The 23,115-nt window shown below is 33.7% G+C and overlaps 1 protein-coding gene across 1 annotated transcript in view; it reads left to right on the top strand.

Moving 5' to 3' along the window:
- Nucleotides 1–22,463, top strand: part of LOC101154316 (eyes shut homolog) — a 436,121-nt gene extending 413,658 nt beyond the window's left edge. Inside the window, exon 12 of the mRNA XM_055391317.1 lies at nucleotides 22,064–22,463. Within this exon, the coding sequence (XP_055247292.1) occupies nucleotides 22,064–22,086 (23 nt within the window). The 3' untranslated portion in view covers nucleotides 22,087–22,463. The remainder of the gene's footprint in view (nucleotides 1–22,063) is intronic.
- The last annotated feature ends 652 nt before the right edge of the window (nucleotides 22,464–23,115 follow it).

Genomic DNA, 23,115 nt, shown 5'->3' with positions numbered 1-23,115 from the left:
AGCATGCATGCCAACTGTGAGGAACACATATAATTATTGCATAGCTCTGAATTTCCTAGCCTTCAGGAAAAGGAAAAAGTTATGGGAATGTCAATATCCAAAAGAGGAATCAATGGTAAAATATATCTGAACTCCAACATTATTCTGTATCTCTACCCTTAGACTCTTGTAGCAGCCTCATAACTAAGCATTCGACTCAACAGATAGTAATTAAGCATATGCTATTTGTTTGAATCTGTTCCACATCCTGGTAATACAGGAATTTTCAAAGCACAATAACAGTCTATTCCATTATGAAATTCACAAACAGTTCATCTCATAAATCTGACCATGTTGTTCGCCTTAAATTTAAGTTCATTTTGGACCCTTCTTCATCCACAGAGTAAAACTTACTGTGGAGCTTAGCATCCCAAGTTTTTTACGACCTACCCTGAGAGATCCTTTTCAACCTCAGCTCCTGCTAGTGTTTCTTACTAGCCACATGGAACTTCTCTCTCTTAACTGCACATACCTTTTCTCACTGTTTACTTTTCACATCTGTGCTGTTGCCAAAGCTCTAATATCTGTCCCTAAGGCCCTTTCCTGTTCTTCTACATACAAATATTTACTTATGATGAAACACCTTGCCAAATGCCACTTCTTGCTGTAGACTTCTTCCTGAGTCTCCAGTCTTCCCTGGCTCCTCATAGCGTCAGATTTTCCTATATCTTTCTGTGACTTGACAGTGAGTTTTCTGACAGCAGTAGTGAATATCCAGCATCCAGAACAGACTCTGGCCCCCATGGTAGTTGGCCAATATTTCTTTGATAAATAAATGAACAAAGAATGAGCAGTGACTCTTCAACAAAAGTATTTTTTCTTCATGCTAAATTCTAGCAAAACATTGTCAGATGGGTTCTTATATTTGGGCCATTCATCATCATAACAGAAGTGTCATTGGTAAGTTTTCCTAAAATGTTAGGGTGATTTTCAAATATCCTAATTTTATAAAAGTCCTTTAAAACTTGAGGGAATAATTATAAAAGCAAGGATGATGATCATTCTGAGGGCCGAGATAATGAATTTCAAGAATGTACCATTTCAGAGATCTAATCAGCTATAAGGCTAGAACTCAATGTATCAGGAGGAAGGGATGGATGTCAAGGCCCTTATTTTAGTCTCCTCCCACACTGTTATAGGGAACTACTTGAGACTGTGTAATTTATGAAGAAAATAGGATTAGTTGACTCACAGATCCACAGGCTGTACAGAAGCATCACTGGGAGCCCTCAGGAAACATACAATCATTGTGGAAGGTGAAGGCGAAGCAAGTCGCATCTTACCGTGGTGGAGCAGGAGAGAGAGAGAGCCAAGGGGGATGTGCCACACACTGTTAAACCATCAGATCTTGTGAGAACTCACTGACTATCATGAGTACAGCAAGGGAGAAATCCTCCCCCAGGGTCCAATTACCTCCCACCAGGCCCCTCCCCTGATATGTAGGGATTACAATTTGATATGATATTTAGGTGTGGACACAGAGCCAAACCTTATCAGCCCTCAATTTCCTCTCTTAAATATTACTGAGTTTTTGATGGTTCAGAGTCAAGGCCATTCTCTAGGTTGTGGGACTTTCTGGCATTAGTGCCCCATGTTGCTGTTTCAGGACAAATGTTTGGGTAGCCAAACTATCAGTTTAGACACTGCATTACAAGAGTTAGGGAGCTGAATCTGTAGATTTGACCTCAGATACCTGCCTAGGGGAGTTACCTATAAACCCATGAAACCCTTCCTGAGAAATTATCATTAACAATCACCAGAACACTTTAATTCCACAGAAGCAGTTTTAAAAAAGCTTAAAAACAAGATTTTTCTCAAAAAGCATCATCACATTTACCTAAGAATAAGTAACCTTTGATTCAGATCCCCCAGAGTTTTATAACATAAAACTCTGAAAGGATGATTTGACTTGGATTTTTTTTTCTTTCAAATCAAGCCAGCTTCCTCAGCAATAGAAAATACATCCCAAGGACTCTCTGTCTTTGAACTGGCTAGTGTACCTGCCAGGAGAATTTAACTGCCAATTGTCTCCACAGATATGTGAAGAAACTGGCTTACTTTGTAAAACGATTTCATATTGACTATTAAATTAAGTAAAGCAGGTAAAAAAAGAAAATTGCAAATTTTGAGAGAATGTGTATGTTGTGTCTTGACAGACAGAAATAACTGAATTTTTTAAGCTCATGCTAATAAAATAACATCACTGCTCTAAAGGAGATAGCTATGGCAACAACATATTTGGCAAGAGGAAGGAAGTTAAGCTCATCTAAAAACTGTATCAGTTCATTAAGAACTTGCATTGCTGATAAGGGGCTAAAATAGCTCAGACTTACGCCATGAGAAACTATGCTTTGATGTGCTATAAGAGTATTCCTGGCTACCATTGTTCTTGAAATAATTTTAAATTCCTATGAGGTACAAATGTCAGACATCTATTTTAAACAGATTTAATTTTAAACAATATAATTTTTTATTGTTTCAAATACTGTTGATGGATTTATGTTAGTTTTCCTGCAGGTGTCCAGCACAAGATTAAAAAAAATAAAAAAAAAACTGTCAATAGCAGAGAAAAACAAATAAAATGAATTTATTCTTTATATAAAACTTAAATGTGTACTTTTTAAAAGGAAAATAGATATATAAATAGAAAAATATTATTTTGAAAATGAGTGCATTGCTAACATAGAATAAATTGTTGATTAACCTTAAAAAAACACCAGCCTCCGGCCGAGCGCAGTGGCTCACGCCTGTAATCCCAGCACTTTTGGGAGGCCGAGGCGGGCGGATCACGAGGTCAGGAGATCGAGACCATCCTGGCTAACACGGTGAAACCCCGTCTCTACTAAAAGTACAAAAAATTAGCTGGGCGTCCAACTACTCGGGAGGCTGAGGCAGGAGAATGACGTGAACCCGGGAGGCGGAGCTTGCAGTGAGTCGAGATCGCGCCACTGAGCTCCAGCCTGGGCGACAGAGGGAGACTCCATCAAAAAAACAAAACAAAACAAAACAAACCACCAGCCTGCTGTCTGGTTCTGCCATTCCTTTTAAACCTTTAGTCTTGTCACTCTTTCTTGTATACCCACCCTCACTATAAGGGAGCCATTAACCCAAATATAAAAGAAACACAAATGTAATAATTACAGCTACTGCTTGTATGGCACTGCTATAAGTACTTAGCATGCATTTACTCATTTGACATTTATGACAGCCCTATGAGGTCGGTGTTATATTATCACTACTATGTAAATGAGGCAATTGAGGCACAATGATTAAGTAATTTGCCCAAGTTCCAGAACTAGTACATGCAGGAGCCACTCTGGCACCCTGACAGTCTGGTGCTAATGTCCTCATGGTCATACATGGTAGAGGTGAGGTCCCTGTTAGACTTTTGCTTTCTTATCCATTTATGCCAGGGAAGCTCACTTGCCCATTTTTGATAATGTTAAGTCACTGCATACATACTCCTGGAAAACTCAGGCCTTTGCATTTATCCTCATAATCTTCTTATTAGTGACTAATGATACTTATCTGGTTTTACTTCCTTAAAATTTCTCAAAAGTTCTTTTATCCAAAGTTTGGGTATTTCTGAGTAGCAGCTTGAAGCAAGAAACCCTAGGTCATGGGCTATTTCTTCTTTCCCAAAATGGCATCTTCAGTTAATAGGTACTCACTTTCCCTGATTAATAGTTTAATCTTTTTTTAATGAGGATGTTCTCAGAACCTTGTTTTATTTTCAATGGTCGGAGATATATAGATACATATATATGTGTATGTATATACATACATACATATTTAAAATAGTATAAAATATGGAACTGCATCACAGAAAGAAGCCATAACATTTTTTGTTTCTGCTTTTTATGTTGAATCTATCCTAATGATTTGTTATTTTTTTAATATTTTCAGATATCATTACTTATTTTCGTATTTGACAGCTCAAAATACCAGAAGGTAAATGGAATAGACATTTGTTCTCTTGTTTTACTTATGCTGAATACTGTTTATAGAAAAGACAATACGCCCTGTGCTATTCCTTTTTTTTCTTAGGAAATAAGGTAGTTAATCAGAGGATATCAATGACTGGGTTTTTCTAAATTCCCAAGCAATGAAATTAGTAAATAAAAAGTTAAAAAAAAACCTAGAATTTAAGATGGGGAAGAGGAATTCTAGATTTCTTAAAAAAAAAAAAAAAAACTCTCCCAAAATAATGACAAGTAGAATGTACCTAAAAAACTCAAATAAAAAGAAATTGTGCCAATGTCAATCTGTTATTTTAGCAAACGTAATAAGTAAATTGGAGCTCTGCACAGTTAACATAATCAATGTTATGCAATCAATAATGAAAACAGGAAAAACACTGACTAAACCTTGCCATGGTCAATTTCGTCCCATCATCTTGACACAATCACATTGGTTTTCTAAAGCAGTTTTCTTCCTGATGGATGCTCTGAGAACATAAAATAATCCATTTAAGGCTCTGTGGTAACAATTTACCACACTCTGCATTTGAATTTAAAATGTTTATGCATCTTCCACTAATTCCTTTCTAGGAGGACTTACTTGGTGAAACATAATAAACTAGGGTTAATCAGTATAATTAACACAATTTCCTTTTGATATGCATGTTGGAGACATTTTAAACACCATTGGTATTTAATTGACACAAAACAATTTTGCCATACCTACACAATTTTTTTTTTCTCAGAAATGCACATTGTTTGAATGTATGATTTAGCCTTTTAAAATGAGGAAATTTGATGACTGAATGTCAGCTTAAATGCAGCTTTATATTTATATTATGGATGTTGTGTACCTGGAGCAAACATAAAATTGTTGTTCCTAGGAACTTGTCTAAGAGCAAACAGATATGTACCATGAAGCAGGAAAATTATGGTCCTTTAAAATTAACAAAATATTGCCTTTTCTATAAACTGTATTCAACATAAGCAAAACAAGAGAATGGATGTCTATTCCATTTACCTTGTGGTATTTTGAGCTGTTAAATACTAAAATAAAGATACCTGAAAAGATTTTAAAAAAAATAACAAGATCTGTATACAGGATATTCTGGGGCAGGGGAGGGAATCTGAAAAAAATGATTACATTTAGCTAACAGTTCTATGTACTTATTTTTTATCATTTTATTCAATGTATTTTCATCATAACAAATTTTTATACCCCATATAAATTTGTTTCCTTTACTTGATTTTAAAGCCCTCTTTATCAAAAACAGAGTGTTACTTGTCTACTTGTAGTAATGTCCACATCAAAAGTTACCTTGCAGTAGACCAAAATGACTATTTCTGGTATCATTATAACTTTCCAAAGGCCTCTTCAATGAGCACAGCATTTCAGAGTTAAGCAGAAATGATCAAACTATAAGAAATAGCACATTATCTCATTTACTCAGGAGCAGGGATTTGTTTATCTTATTAACATAACTTATTGTTATGTTACAGTTCTCAAAATCAGAGACATGAACATTTTGATAAGGGGAAGCAACTAAGGAACTATAAAGCACTCTGAGGCCAGGTGGATTTTCAGGAGGTACTAAGAGCTTTAAGTACAAAGAAGAAAGCAGCCTAAAAAAAAGACAGATAAGAGGTAGGATATGAGCAGATCATTCTGGCTTGTCCAAAAAATAAAAATAAAAAAAAATTAAGCCAGGACACACTAAAACAGTGCAAAAGTCTCACTCCTGAATTTCTTTAGTACACTCAATTGCACAGGCATGCCATAGCAGCAAGACTCCAAAAGTCTAGATTTAAAACAAATGAAAACAAAATCAGGCCCAGACAGTTGTTGACAACCACAGTATGCTTTACAAGCATAAAAGCTGATTAGCAATTTCTAGTTAGCCAGGGGAATTTTCTGTTCGGTTGAATTAATATGTGAAAAGCCAAGAGACATAAAATAAAATGACACAGTCTCCGTGTTTGGAGAGCAGATTTGGTGGGAGGAGTTTTGGGAAATAAAGTTAGCTATACATATAATCACCAGATTTTAAATGTCCTTATCTTCTATGCTTATTTTGATAGTTCATAATGAGATACCATCTCACGCCAGTTAGAATGGTGACCATTAAAATGTCCGGAAACAACAGATGCTGGCAAAGATGTGGAGAAATATGAATGTTTTTACATTGTTGGTGGGAGTGTAAATTAGTTCAACCAATGTGGAAGACAGTGTGGCAATTCCTCAAGGATCTAGAACCAGAAATACCATTTCGCCCAACAATCTTATTACTGGGTATATACCCAAAGGATTATAAATCATTCTACTATAAATACACATGCACACATGTTTATTGCAGCACGATTTATGATTGCAGGACTTGGAACCAACCCAATGCCCACCAATGATAGACTGGATAAAGAAAATGTGGCACATATACACATGGAATACTATGCAACCATAAAAAAGAATGAGTTTATGTCCTTTGCAGGGACATGGATGAAGCTGGAAACCACCATCCTCAGCAAACTAACACAGGAACCAAACACCACATGTTCTCACTTATAAGTGGGAGTTGAACAGTGGGAACACATGGACACAGGGAGGGGAACATCACACACCAGGGCCTGTTGGTGAGTGGGGGGAAAGGGGAGGGAGGGCATTAGGACAAATACCTAACGCGTGTGGGGCCTAAAACCTAGATGACGGGTTGATGGGTGCAGCAAACTACCATGGCACATGTTTACCTATGTAACAAACCTGCACATTCTGCACATGTATCCCAGAACTTAAATTAAAAAAAAAAAAATGAGTATGTAAGAGCTAAAAGAGGTAGAGAAGATGTGACTTGTTTATACTAAACTGACTATTTGACATGAAGGAATCAATCTACATACCAGTAGATAAGAGCAGAAGATTCTTGGGTTCCAAAAATTGTTTTCAGGACCTATTAGCTTTGTTACCTTCGCTAAGCTATTTGATTTTCTGTACTTCCCTGTTCTCATCTATAAAATTGTATAATAATTTAGTAACTCTCTATAGGATATTGGGAGCATTAAACAAGTTAAATATATAAATCACTTAGAGCAATAAATAACTTAAAGGATACTAACAATAGCTATTTATATGAAATATACTGATTGATGCTCTTAGAGAACAGAGATTGTAGAAAACTTCCACAAATCAAAATAGAGAATGAAAGTGTCTAAATAAAGTGAGTCTGGTTTTAATATACTTTATCATTCACTCTAACTATACCCAAGATGGAAGTTTGAAAACTTGGTGTGTTTGGTTTTCCTTACCTTTCACTCCATCTATACCCAGACTCTAAATAAGCTCACTTCCCAGTGCCCTTGCCTGTATGCATGTCATTACCATTATTTTTGTTCACCCAGGCTCAAAAATGTACAATGGCTCTGATTCATCTTTCTTCTTCCTTCCTTTTGTCAAGATAGTTACCAAGATTTATTATTTCTGAAAACAAATCATCAAAACAGCATCATTAATCACTGTTTTATATTCACATTTCCAAATCTCAATCTGGGTTGTTATTGTAACATGCCTGGGTTAATGGGATACCTTCCGAACTGGTTTCCCGTGAGTCTGTCACACTCACTCATGAGATTTTACATACACATCGGTTTAGTATATCACCCCTCTACCTATACTTTTCAGTATAATCTACTTCTAATACCTCTTCCCCTATACTTTTCTTCTATTTTATCAATTATGTCCCCTGCCCTTTTGCTAATCCTGCTCTTGTCAGTGGGTTTCTTGTTCTTGCAATCACACTGTGCCCATCTGCTTCTGGGCTCATGTTCATTTACTTGCCTGGAACGCATTATGAAATTCTTCAACCATGTGAGATATCCAAATTCTGTCTATTCTTCTAGAGTCAGATCATCAACTAAATGTTTAAGGATAATTATGTATTTTGAATGCAGAATGCTTCTTTTAAATTGGCTTGAGCAAAGATTACAGTCAGAGCCCTTCTTGACTATGCAAGGCCTCAGCCTTCTGAGTTTGCAAAGCAGTCACATATAAAATTTTGTCTTCTGTTGTACACTGTGTGCAAGTAGAATAACTTTGTAGAATGTGTGCTCCCAAAACAAATAGTATTTTGAAGTCTTTTATACTTGCATTGTGTCTGTTACTACATCTGCTATGGTTTCTGGCAAATAGTAGTAGGTCTTCAATATATATTTAATTGAACTGGGATTTGAGGCATTACTCAGAATTTAGTGGAAGTGAAGAAGAATGATAAAATCACAATATTAGGATACTAAAATAATTCACTTCCATAATTCATTATTTTTATACTATGGCATAAATCCTTTACAATATACAACAAACAGGAGACAACTAAATTATGTGGACAACTTTATAATTTGTAAAATAGAGAATCCAATCCAAGACAAAAATATAAACTTGTTGCTTTTGGAACTAAAAATTTGAAACTAATAATCAAGTGGCAAATTTTAAAAGAAAATGATTAGCATCCGCAAAGTTTAAAGAATGTGTTTGACATGAAAGCTTATAATTATAACATTTAACATTATAATTTATCTGAAAACAGTAACAAAAAGAATAATAGATATCTAAAATGGTTTCTGAATAATTTTCAAAGATAATACCAAAAGAAAATATGTAATGGATGGCAAAGTGGAGGGAGAAACAAGACTGAACTCTACTTAAGAAGAAAGATATACTTAGAATTAATATCTGCTTATATAATAGAATGAGACAATGACAATAAAAATATAAAATGACTTTGACACAGAGCCATTCTTCTTATCAGTGGAATGAAGAAAAGAAAATTAAGTCAGAGCCCTTGTGCCTTAAAAATTAACTACTAGGTTTACAGTATAAACAAGCAAGGCCACTATTCATTTGCAGACAACTAAATGAAAGTCAAGAGAAACATGGTAGTTTTGTTGGATTTTTCATCACTAAACTATAATCCAGTTGTAATTTTTAATTCAAAAGAGATAACTTGCTAATTGTGCTACTTTCTCAATATTAAGCAAATCAAAATTTCCTACTTAATATTCAGTATTTATAAATATTCCATGGTATCAGGTTAAGAAAGCAAAGAATTAATCAGAAATTCCCTCTTTATTTAAATAATATATATTTTCCTAGCTGTGGACACCCTAGCCTCAAAGCCCATATTTTACTCACCTTTGCATATCTTGATTAAAATGAGTGTTAAATAAATGAGTACATGAATTCATATTAAATAATGAAAGTAAATGTTGCCTCTTCTAGAAGGAAAAATATGTTAAGAAGAGTAAATTTTTAAAATACAGCACTTTTATATGTGTTTTTCAGGGTAATATGTTTTCAAAACAATGATTGAAGAGAAAATAAAAATCTGATATCATTTAATACTCAGAAAATATATTATTAAATCTTCCAATGGAAATTTAATTAAGTTCATTGAAATGACAGATGTATTTAGAATTGTATATTAATTAAAACTAGAGAATCATTAGTGATTCATAGCATACAAAATGAAAAGAAAAATACAAATAACAAAAGGATAGTTAAGGGAAATAAAAGGTTTAACGTCTTACTCTATTTATGTCTTGTCTACATTGCTCATTTTGATTTGTTCAGATTGACTCCATCTGTTACACTGTTTCCCAACAAAAGCCATCAGGCAGTTACACAAAGTAAGAAAGGAATGCTGAAGCCACCAAGCACAGCACACGTCTAATTTGCTCGATTTCTCATTAAGTTTTTTTCTATTGGTATCACTCATTTAAGAGTTATTCTGGTCTGGAATGCCCTTTAGCTTCCATTTCATTCTATCCAAATCATTTTGATTCTTTAAGCCCTAATTCAAGAACCAACTTTCCTGGCTATTGAAGGACAGGTGATTCCAAGTTATTGTCATCTTCCAAGTCCAAGTTGAGATCCTCACTTAGGATATGACTTTAGGATATGTGACTAAAAAGCGTATATAACAAGAAGCTAGTTGCCGAGTTGTTGTCTGACCTGACTCCTGGCTCCATGGATATTGCATTCCCACCAACATGTATGTAGTAATATCCATGGATATTACATTCCCACCAACAGGTATGTATCACATATGGCCAACTCTAGCCCCAACCAGGGTGAGTAGGGCAATCTGTTCTTTATTATCTTAGCATTAAAATAATATAAAGATTTATTCAATCTACTGAGAGAAGTAGGCTTGGCTACTTCTGCTACCTTACATGTGATAATAATAATCTTACATATGACAGTAATTATAAATCACAGGAATTTATCAGTTTTTAAGTAGTAACAGAATAATCAAGAGTGGTACCTATTTATAATAATCAATAGTGGTGATTACTGTATTATCATATAGATATTTATAACAATTAACAGTGGTACCTTAGATATTTACACATTTACCTAAGCTATCGAGAAGCTTCTGCATACATTAATCATATTTGATGCTTATAACTCTTCTGTAAGAAACTGTATTTCATAGACTGGAAAATGGGCCCAGAGAAGCCAAAGAATATAACATTCATGAGGTATAAAATGGTACCAGAATTTAAGGTCACATATTCCAATGTTAAGAGTAGTGGTTTTTTCAATCCACTGTTACACCAAGTGGAACTACAAATATGAAAAGACCAAAAGTTCCATGCAGAACCAAGCCATTGTCCGAGACAGGTGTGTGCATTTACTCACTCACTCACTCATTAATCCATTGAACTAATAACAGTTTATTTGGATGTCATTACGTGCTAAGTGTGAGAGAAAGGAGTAGATATTAGGAACTTGTAGAATGGCAGAAATAAAGAATAGTGAGAGAAACAAAAAATTGTACACAGTATATGAAGGGTACAGTCCTGGGTGCAATACATTTTGCCTGGAAAATCAGGAAAGATGCCTCAGAGAAAGTAGGTTGTGAAAGTCTGAGAATGTATCTAAGGTATCTGGACTTTTTTCTATAGAAAGTAATGAACTCATTAAATTTTAATAATCTAAGTGCCATAATCAGATTGCATTAAAAATAACTTTAGCTGCTCTGTGGAGAACGGTTTGAGGATAAATGACATCAGACCCAAGGGACCAGATGAGAGGCAATTTCCCCTCTTGAGACAATGAGGATAGCATGGACAGAAATATATTCAGTTCAGAAGTTGAATTTTACACATATAATGCAGGAAATCATCCTTGTGACGTGAGTTTTTCTAGCACTGTGTGAATAAGACAATTATCCAACTCTACTATGTTCTAGTGAAGATACTGTTGGCCATGCAGCTCACAAAATAAGCTGAAATAATACCTTCCTTCAGGACCCCTTAGTCCCTTTGACAATTGGAGTTCCTGTATATACTGGTCCCAAGTATGGGACCCATGTATTGGGGAGAAGATGGTTCTGAAAAGAAGGAAAAATCTACTTTCATGCCAGTACCTCTTGGCAGTTCTTAATTGAGGAGAAATAGTAAACTTAAGTGTAAGGAGAAGGGGAGTTATTCCAGTCACCCCTGTTGTGATGTTGAGTCCAGTCTGAATGTTGAGAACTAACTCAGTAAAGATAGGCGCATGTATACATGTGTAACAAACCTGCACGTTGTGCACATGTACGCTAGAACTTAAAGTATAATTAAAAAAAAAGAATACAATGGAATACAGAACTTGGCCTCGTAAATCATTTTACAAAAGGGAGGAGAACATTCTTGGAAATTGAAGGGGACCTACTGATATAGAAAGACTGCAGGAGGTTAGAAAAATTCTGAAAATTGATCATCTATATGTAAAGTACTTAATAACATTTCCTTTTAACGAAGCATTCATTGTTCCATTTAACCAAATGTTCTACATTTCTATCATAAAGTGACTGTTTCTTTTTGTTTACTTGCAATTTAGTCAATAGTTTGGCTTTTGCCTGTTCTTATTTATAACCCTGCCTCCCTTTTCTAGATGTGAGCAGATTTTCCCTTTTTATGGGCTCTGGAAAGTCTCGCTAGATGATTTCTTATATTTAATTATTTTGATTTGCAGCTCTGCTATTTGGTTTTTATATTCCTTCTTGTTTAGAGCCATGTCTGCTGTAGTTTGATGCTTTATTAGCTGTTTATTATTAGATAATAAAGGCTTCTGAATCAGAAATAAAAATTACAAATGAAAAGAAAGAAATGTCTCTCCTACTTTTTTTTCCTCAATGCTCCAGTTATTTCTCTAGACATAGATGAATTAACATGGCAAAATATTTTTAATAGGAATTACAACTTAAGATTGCTCCAGGTGTTCTATTCTAGTTTATTCATATTTTGTGTTCAGTCTCCTTTCAATGCTTTCGAATTTACTTGCATTATGACATTAGCAGAAGGAAGAAGAAATTCTCTCCATTTCACCATTGTATCTTTAGCCTCTAGAACTGTGCTTAAAGCAGAGAAGGCACTGACTGAAACATTCAATTTGACCCAGAGTAGTCTCTTCTTTTACTGTATCTCTGCTAAATGCTATCTGTACTAATTTATTTGCTTCTCTTTACATTACTTCCTCATGTCTATCATCACTTTAACCACCTGATGGATTCCCATTCCATTTTTAATCCTCCATTCCAGCTGTAGATCTCCGAAGTAACTCCCTGGGTAGAGTTAATTGTTCTTCCCCACACACCCAGCATCTTGTATATTCTTCAAACTAATATTTAAGAAGGTTAATTACGTAATTCCTTGTCTTCGTCATGATTAAAATCCAGAATCTTTTGGTGTGTGTGGGGGCAACATCCAAATTAGGACACTCTCATTCAAGACAAAGGCTAAATAGAAAACAACAACAACAACAACAACAAAACAGGACCAGCATGAACTGGGACTTCAGATGGCTCCATATGTAAGCAAAGGGGCATATTTTAATCTATGTCAAAATTGCCTAGCATAGTTTTAGACATACAACAGATTCTTAAAAATGACTATGAAACAAAAATATCTACAAATGTATGTTAAGTATTGAATAATACTCAGCAGAAATCATTAGAATTTGGTTATGAATACATGGACTTCAGGCATTGATCCTATTTAATTATATTTATGAACTTTTGACAATTTACCTTTCACATTTCCCACTTTCTCATTTCTGATGTAGCAATTACGTACTCTTTTATGTAACTAATAAATTGATTTATTATTGAAAAAAGATATAGGTTATATGCATAGTACAATAAGTAATACAAAAATTACTTCAAATTTCTTCAATTGTCAAAGTTAACAATTTTCTGGGTGTTGCTTGTTTTCTCTTGGCTATAGCATTCTCATAAAATAAGGGTGCTGTACATTCCAGGCTTGAAGTTCTATGATTAAAATCTCTTGGCGGCCGGGCGCGGTGGCTCACGCCTGTAATCCCAGCACTTTGGGAGGCCGAGGCGGGCGGATCACGAGGTCAGGAGATCGAGACCATCCTGGCTAACATGGTGAAACCCCGTCTCTACTAAAAATACAAAAAATTAACCGGGCGTAGTGGCGGGCGCCTGTAGTCCCAGCTACTCGGGAGGCTGAGGCAGGAGAATGGCGTGAACCCGGGAGGCGGAGCTTGCAATGAGCTGAGATTGCGCCACTGCACTCCAGCCTGGGCGACAGAGCCAGACTCCGTCTCAAAAAAAAAAAAAAAAAAAAAACTCTTGGCATTAGAGGGATTAATATATGTAAAGTGTTTAGAACAAGGAATAGCACATGTTATTTAAGTGTATGCTTAATGATTAAGTATTGTTTATCTTATTTTCTTACATTATGACATTAACAGAGAGAATAATAATTTACTTTTATAAGAAACCTGCAGTACAAAGTCACCTTTATAACATAGCTTATAAGAGTTTAAGGGTATAAGCTCTGCTTGTGAGTTATGTCTTTGAAACACTATATGTGTTATCTCAGGCAATATATTTTAGCACTCTCTGTGCCTCAGTTTACTCATCTGCAAAGAGAGGATAATGGTACTTATTTTATAAGATATTTTATGAATATTACATTAGCCATTAAAGTTGAGACCATAAAAAGTGTCTAGATCAGTACTGGCACAAAGAAATGTAAATAAATATTTTTTGTTAGCTATTATTTGCATAAGGTTTAAATAAAAATTTCAAATATTTTCTTAGTATTCTCTGGGTTCAGTAAAAATATTTCTGAAAATTTGAAAATGTCTACTAGAATTGAAACTTGCCTGATACTCAAGGAGATAATAATTTGAAAAATCTGATTTCTATCAAGTAAATATATATTTTGAGGAGTTTAAAGATTTTTTTTTCTAGGATAAGATGGTCAGAAATATTCCATAGTTAAATAAGGAGTTGTGGTTTATTTTGTTACTTTTCATTTTAGGGTAACAAAGCTTTATGTGCAAACATAATATTTTTTTCTAAATTTAGGTTTAACATTTAAATTGCTTTATAAGCTTGTGGATATAGTTGTCTCCAAACAATTACATAGATCCCATTAAAAGCTCTTCATATTGGATGATATTCTTCTTCTTATTATTATCCACCCCATCCTTTTCCTCCAAATATTAGTTAATGTTGGTCATTTCAACCTAATAAATAATTAGTTCATTGGTAGGATAAATTACTGGGTTTCTGTAGACTTTATTCAATTCTTAAAAGTTAAAATTTTCTGTTGATTTTAGTGTCTGTGGTATTGATGTATTTAAAGGTTTCCTCTCTTTTAATAGTTCTACCACATAATATGCATGATTAAAACAAAAAAGTGTGGTTTTATGCATGGTAAAAACTGATGCTTTATATAGAAGTCTTAAAATATATTTTTATTCTTCCAAGCACTGTCCATTTGTCTGTGGTTAATGCTAATCTCAGTTCCCAACATTTTAGTCATTAATATACTGAAAAAAATTTAAAAAGTTCTTTTGCTTTTTCAATATTTATGAATCTTTCGTCTGTCTAGTTACTTCATTTCTTGTAATACTACACATTTTATTGCACTGCGTTGAATTTTAAAAGGCCTTATATTATTATTCCTTGTAATCTGACTTGAAGCATTCACATCTTAATTTGAATGCTGGAGAGATACACATACCACACACCAGAGGTTTCTGTCATCATTAATTACAAAGAAATTAAAAGCATAAATATTTGGACTCTGAGTTATAAGAATTTGCCTCTGTTATTGATGATAAAAATTGCTTTTAATGTGTATTGTAAAATATTGATTTGTATGACAAAATTAAACAGTTAGACATTACCTTCTATCTTTTAACTACCATGACATATTTTATAACTAGTCACTAAAAGAAAATATTTTACTTGAGGAAATCTTATAAAACATATGGTATTGTGCTTGGTATATGGTGGATGCTCAATATTTATTAACTGTTGACCATTCATTTTCAGTTTTAGTGTATTATATTGTTATTTGGGGCAATAGTCTTATATGGCCCAGGTTCCCTACATTGCAATTCGGTCTGAACCCTAGATTTCCACTTTCATGAAAAGGAAGGATACCTATTGTTCACTTCTTAATTCACAATTTCAATTCATGCTATAGAGAGACAGAGTTTTTTAAATGAATAAACATTCTAATCATTAATAAAATTCGCTGAGAACTAAATTAGTTCTGACATTAATTGCTTTGCTGGATGACTGCCTTTTCAGACTGTGCCAAAGTGTGCTTGAGTCACTATCATTATGTTATTCATTTGTGAGGCCTCTTCATGAAGCATGTGTCCTCTAAAGATTAATCATGAATTCAGAAAGGAGACAACCTTTGTAAAGGGCTCCACAATATGTAACCAGAAGTATATAAAAATATGTAATGTTAGATGCCAACTCCTTAACATTTTAATGAGGAAACAAATGGTTCATGTTATGCCTTTTGATGAAGTATGTTATTTTAAAAAAATCAGAATTTCAATTTATTTAATGTCAATATTTTATGTCTAAGCTGATAGAAGAAACATTGCATTAACAAGTACCTAAAACAAAAATAAGAAATTAGATTTTATATTAAAACTGAATATTTTATATTAAAATTTAATATTTTAATATAAAATATTTTTATATTAAAATTTTTATATTATTAAAATATTTATATTAATATTTTAATATAAAATCTATAGTAAATTTTTATATTTCCAATATTGGCATACTTTTTTCTATTTTGAATAACTAGTAAATTGATTTATTTACATCTTGAAAATATTATGCATATTGATATGTACACTTAACACACCACAAGTACACATGTGTATACAAAAAAGAAAAGCTCAATTGTCTGACCACTAGAGACTAGTGTTTTACAAATTTGAATTTGAAAGCCCCTTAACCACAGTTAAAATCCACTTAGCAAAAAGTATTTTGAAGTTAGATTTTATATTTCTATGGTCTATGTACAATGATATATTATAAATTTCAGTAAAACCTGTGAACATATTTTCTTACATTGCAAGTTCTCTAATCTCTAATAAATCTCTCTATAAAAAAGCAGTATGTGAGCACTGAAAACTAAAGAACAGAAAGCTGGGTTCTTCATAGTTCTTTTGTCTTTCTATGAGACAGCATTTTTTCATCATTCTTCTCCAACTAAAGCATTACCATAACATAATGAAAAATGTGCTCTGCTGTGCTAAGAAACAAAGTATCAGATCATATAGAAATAGATTTAATAATATCAAATAATTCCTAAAGGTTTACTATGTGCCTGGCACCATACAAATCACTTTACGAGTATTAACTTGTTAATTCTCCTAACAACTCTGGATTTTATTCTCCTATTACAAAGAAGCACAGAAAGGTTGAATATTAGAAGCATATTTCCAAAGCCTATATACTTTTCCATGGATACGATGACAAAGGGTTGTAACTTTAGCATGCTATCTACATGTTGCCTCTGCTACGTTTACTTTTCACTGAAGAATATTTAAGCAGATAATTTGTTTTAATTAATTCATGTGTACTCTATTTTATTATTATAAACATAATTAGTCTTCTTTGTTCTAAAGTTATTTATACATGAGAATTTTCCCAGACTTTGTTTTGAAATAATTTCTTGGCCAATTATCTATTTGCATTTGCATATGGCAGTGTCTTATAAATAATAAATAATGAATACTCATCTGTTTAATTTCATTTTAACAATAGTCTATTACAACAAAGTAAACTAGGTGTCCCATAGTGCCAACCACAATAGCACTTTGTAAACAATTACATCTCTTTTTGATTTTATGAGCACTTTCCAGGTAAAAGGAGAGAATCTGCCAGTGAGCACGCAATTGTATGATTGTTATATCTGGGGTGATTCTGAAGTCCAAGTTTGTCTGAGCCAAGCAATTATACTTGCTATTATATTTGCTTGACTTCCTACCTCTAGCTTAGAATTTGGCCAAATTAAGGGTATTTGAAAATTCTTCTGGTGAATTTATTAATATTGAATTATCAGAAGAGATTATTTTTTTAAATTGTATTACCTAAAAATCTTCCATTCTTTTTTGAAAATAGGTCAAAACAACTTAACAGTTTCATGTATTTAAAACCAAATTTAATCAAGTATGAACTATACAAATAATTGGGTTGAACTTACAGATAACATGGGTAATTAAATGTAGAAAATCTCATGTTGCCATCCAGTGGTTTCAGACATTTTGTTCAACTGGGATCTGGGTTCATATATGACATTAGATTTAAGTTCTGTAAAATTTATTCTACAAAAACAAAGGTATGACTAATTGGTCAAATCCCTTGAGGCCTAGAACTACTTTTATATTTCTATTGGTTTTGACTTCTAGCACTCACACATACTAAATACTCAAATAATATGTATTGATATAAATTAAAAAATATTATGCTGTAGGTACACCTTTACAATCTAGTACAGAGGCATATTGTACAGTTTAAAAAATAATATATGTAAATACTCACTAGAAAGTACACATAAAAATTATAAAACTGTGAAATTATTGATAGTATCCCACATTTAATATATCCTTATAGTTTTAAAATAAATGAAAAAAGATAAGGATTAATATCAGCTTTTTATCTTCTTTTAGTTCTAAAATATATTGACACTTCACTGATAATTTGGTTAGGACCTAAGCAATATTTTAATATACATTTTAAATGGATATTAATTCCCAATTATGCTTATTTTATTGTTGCTGTACTAAGGAAATGACCTAAATAGATTAGATATGGTTTTACTTTTCTATGGTATTATATTTCTGAAAAGTGCATATGTCATTACCATTTTTCAGCTGTTTTTTTGTTTCTTTCTCTTTTTGCTCTCTCTATATGATTTCAGGTTAAGAATAATGTATAAGCAGTTTATACATTAACAAACATTTTGGCAACGATAAACTGTCATATAAAGTGGTGGCTGTAATAAGATTCTCTCTTTCTAAGATTTTCTTCAAAAATGTTATGTCTGCTTAGCATGAAAAAGCACTCCAAACTGTCTCTCTTGATTAAGTGCCAATAAATCTCTATAGATCAGTTTACACACAAATGCTAAATGATTTTTTTAATGAGCCAATGTTTAGAAACCTTATCTTTGCATTCCTTTTTACCTTTACTATAATGATGGAGTATGAGGAAAAAAGCTTGGACCAATATTCTGAAATTCTGAACTAGAATAATTATCCTAGCTATGTCATTTATTATAGTGACCTGTATTTTCTAGTGTATTAACTGTAAAAAATAATAAATTAGTGTAAATTGTAACAGAATGGCTGTAGGCTCTTTGCAGGAGAAGATTCCACTTCTAGGAATATGGTCACCTCCTTCCCTAGTTATCTCTCTTAAAAGCCTTCCAACGTTCATTAAGCCTGGATGATTTATGTGAAGGCAGCCACAGACTGAATTAGATGACCCTTTAGGGTTCCTTGGGGATTCATGATTCTATATTATTCTTCGTTGACTTTTGGTTTATTCCAGAATTGATCATGTGGAACACATGGATAGTTTTCCTTGGAAACAGATCCAGGGATAGCTTCTGATTGAAGTTTGTATTTTTAACATACAGACCGCATGCCTGCTGCTCTGCCAATGTGCAAGCAATTAATCAACTGTAATAATTGTGCCTGTGTCTACTTAGCAGTAAATATGTTAAATCAATAATTTGACAATGAGTTATATACACCATGATGATTGTAAAACTAACAAAATGCTACCTCTTTAAAAATAACCTATTATTCAAAATCCCTTGAATTCTTTTGGATTTTGTTGGTGCATCATAGCTGTTGATCTCTTGTTATCTGACAGATACTCTGGAGCGAGTTGTAAGACAATGCAAGATACTGTAAGATACTTTGTTTCTCACAGAGGATATTTTTTAAAGCTAAAATATTATGGAATTGATTGTGATATGTCATTTCGCAAAGCCACAGAAATAACTGTATTCTCGCTTTACTTTGAGCCAATTTAAGCATAACTTTCCATGTCACAAAACAGTCTAAGTTCCAGGAATTAAGTATTTAACCTTTTTATTTCTAATATTACAAACCCTGTAATCACAGAATTTTGAGATTCTCTGTAACTAGGTTTAATCACATTTGATTACAATAAAAGGTTACAGTGGAAAAACAATACTTTTTAAATAGCTATTACTTCTTTAAAACGAGCATATAATTTCCTTTGTCTATTTTCTCTTGGGTTCTTTCTGAGTCTGCTATTATCTTTAAATATAAATTCTCAGTATTTATATAATCATAATATAGAAATATGAATATTTGTTGACTAATAAATTAATGAATAGTAAACATTGGCACTAGTCTACTTCAATAACCCTTAGGCCCAATAATTAATACATATTTGCCTTTGGATTCATTATATGAAATTCAGTCCATCTGAAGTGCTTTATTTTGGAGGAATTTACTAATAGCATCCTCAACTGAGTATACGACATGCTTCATTTGGTGGTTAGCAATCTTGGGGCTCAGAACTAATCTTCTGTAATCATTGAGAGGATTTTCTAAGTGAAATGATTATAGAAAACTGGAAATGTTCTCTGGATTTCTGCTGGAGCCTAGTAATCAGGACATTCAGTGTTAGGTTTGGAAAGGGGAAAGACACACTGAAGGGTGATTTTTTCACCACCTTGGTTTGGATCAATGAATAGTTAAACAAGGAGTTGTTGCCTATTGAGCAAAAACATAAATAAATACATAGTCAGTCCACTGCCACATACTGCCTATGGAAACTTCTCTTAACATCCTTAGATTTCTTTCAGTTGGAGAATTATCCTCAGTGCAGTCTTAAACTGAAGCTTCTGTTGTTTTTCAAGTTTTGGCCTCCTAATGGCTTAGAGAAAACCCAATCTTCTGTCATGGGCTACTAAATACATCGTCTTTTCTTAATCCTAAAGGGTTCTCTAACATTTCCCTGTTCTTCTCTTCCTTCCTACAGGCCAATTCAGCAAGTGCTTAGCAATTTAACCTGCTCCTTAAGCTGGACCCTTATTTCTAACACAATAGAGGCAGCGCTTTCTTTCCTTGGTCTCAACCCTTTCTTTCCTTTTTTGGGGGCCACTTTGTGGCCCATATGTTTGTTTTTTCTTTCATATTCCTAAATCAGTAAGCTCTGAGTCTGACACAAGCATCTACTGTTCAATCAAGTATTTATTCCCTTCACATTTTTGTTTGAAAATCATATCTAGTGGATACCTCTTATTAGAATAGCATTTAACTCAGGCCAGGCCTTGGCTTGTCCTGCCTGGCTCTCTTTCATTTCATCAGAGCCCTAATTCCATAAATGTCCTTGAAGATGTGTTGTATTTCTTACCTTTGATATCTTTGCAACTCATTTACTCTTTGGAGAGTTTTATGGCCCTTAATCCTGAGGACAAGTCCCATGAATTTTCCTCGGTCCTAAGTACCCAGTGGAATTTGGGGTACTTAATACAACACTGCCTTGGTCTAAGCACAGATGATTTAAAAGTAAATCTTAACTAGAACATCCACAGGAATAATTCATCTTATAATTTAAAGTAACAAATGTTATGCTACTCACAAATGCTTAATGCCAGTATGGATACCATCCTTTTCCTATATCATATGTTAGCCTCAGCCATGACTGTGTAAGAAAAACCTAAGTAGTTCAATGTCAAGCCATAGCTGCCTATACCTAAGGCCAACCAAACCAGTTAAAGCGTTGGAGTGGGCCCTTCATTCCAACTTGCAAGCCCATGATTGTGCTTTCTGACATGCATGAGCAGCATTTTTACTAAAGCTTGCAACAGCTACTTTTTTTTTTTTCTCTTATGCCCTTTGCTGAGGTGTAGTCTTTGCAGAACCCCATAACTTTGCTGAATCAACATAATCTGACTTTGTTTAGTAGGCTTGTACACAGCCAGTATTGGGTGAAGGCATTCATGGTCTGACTGAAATTAGAGGCAATCTCTTTTGCTTAAAGTAGGTAAGGACTTCATGCCACTCCCTTAAGATACACAGGAAGGTGGCCTATCTATAAACAGGAACACCATAAACTGATGTGTCCTAACATGCCAAAAATCCTGTGTGATTTTCACTCAAAGTCTAAAGACACATTTAAAAAGTCAATTGAAGAACATCTAATTGCTCAATTTAGCCTCTGCCAACTGCCAAGATCAAAGTTATTTTCCCCATATTAAAACTTAATGCCCACCTACAAAAGTGTTGCAAACACTAGCTGAGTAAAAAGCCTCTGCAAAATTGTAATCTATGTCTATGTGTCATGAATAAGACAATACATGTTAGAATTTTAGAAAGCACACAATAAACAGCATCTCCCTTCCCTATTAAAGTCTGAAATAAAATAAATCATAGATAAGTAGTGATTTATGGCTTAGAAATGTGAGAGATCAAAATATCACCTTTATTATTAATGAAGCTAACACTAGAATGTAGCTTGCATCTGAGGGCAAGTGACTTGCTAAATATCTATTCAGGGAATCAGACTTACCTGGTTATTGGCACCAGATTGGGGCAGGCTTCCCTATTCAGAAACAGAGCCTGCCTCTTCAAAACTATGAAGAAGCAGAGAGTAATTTAATTCCTGGGGGTCACCAGAGAGAAGGAGGTAGGAAAAGGAGGTGTATTCTAATTCTGAAATTACAAATCAGTTAAATAATTTCGTCTTCCCTAGTGAGAAGTGAGAGAGAAGCTTGAGCTAAGGAAGAATTTAAAAGAACTCCTTTCACATGAAAGAAGCCACTGATGTTGGGAATGTAGAATTCTTCAGCACCTCCAACGTTTCCCAGTTTTTAATACTCTTGGCCTGATATCCTCAGCCACATTTTTGTTTAACCATAGGGTTTAAGTGTTTTACTCCTTGAAGGGGAGACAGCAGGGAAGTCTTACCTTCATTTCATAGAACTTTGCACATACTTTTTGGTAAGTAAAATTTTATTGGAACATGGTTATGCCTATTTATTATATTTACATATTGTCCATGGCTTTTCACACTATAGAGGTAGAGCTTAATATTTGTGTTAGAACCCCATAACCCACAAAGCCTGAAATATTTACTATCTGGCCCTTTGCAGAAAAAAAAATTGTTATTCTCTGTCCTAGACACAGGAAACATAACTTGATCATATTCAGGTCAGCTCTAGTGGCCAACAGAGTAAATCTTGATAAATTTGTTGATAGAATAGTTCAGTGATCCCACTCATTGTTTAATAAAGGAGGTCAGTGGACGCTGCCACTGCTATGGCTTTTATTTCTAATTTGGAACCTATGAAAACACTTTATTTGAGGAAGTAGCAAGAAGTTCATTGAGGAGGTAACATAGAAAAAATATACTTAGTCATCTGCAGGTAAAAAAATTGTTAGCTACTGTTTGCAACACTTTTTGTAAGATGTTAGTTCCCACCAGATGCAAATTGTAAGCAAAAAGAATTTTTCTTAAATCTTTGTGCTAAAATACAATTTCTGTGTTGTCATATCAATAATAAGACAATGATAACAATATCAACAACCATAATACAATAATCGTTCTACATTACACTGATAAAACATTTGCTATATGTCATACAACATTGTAAGCTATTTACTGTATTCATTCTTTCTTCAAAAATCTGTGAGATAGAAACTATGTCCATTAAACTGATGAGTAAACTGAGGCACATAGAACTTAAGTACTTTTGTCATATCAATAAAAATGGCAGGGCCATATTTGAAAAAAATAAGCTATCT

Source organism: Gorilla gorilla, chromosome 5 (assembly GCF_029281585.2).
Source record: "Gorilla gorilla gorilla isolate KB3781 chromosome 5, NHGRI_mGorGor1-v2.1_pri, whole genome shotgun sequence".
Taxonomy (NCBI): domain Eukaryota; kingdom Metazoa; phylum Chordata; class Mammalia; order Primates; family Hominidae; genus Gorilla; species Gorilla gorilla.
The sequence above is the reverse complement of the archived record's forward strand: the minus strand, read 5'-3'. Positions and strand labels throughout refer to the sequence as shown.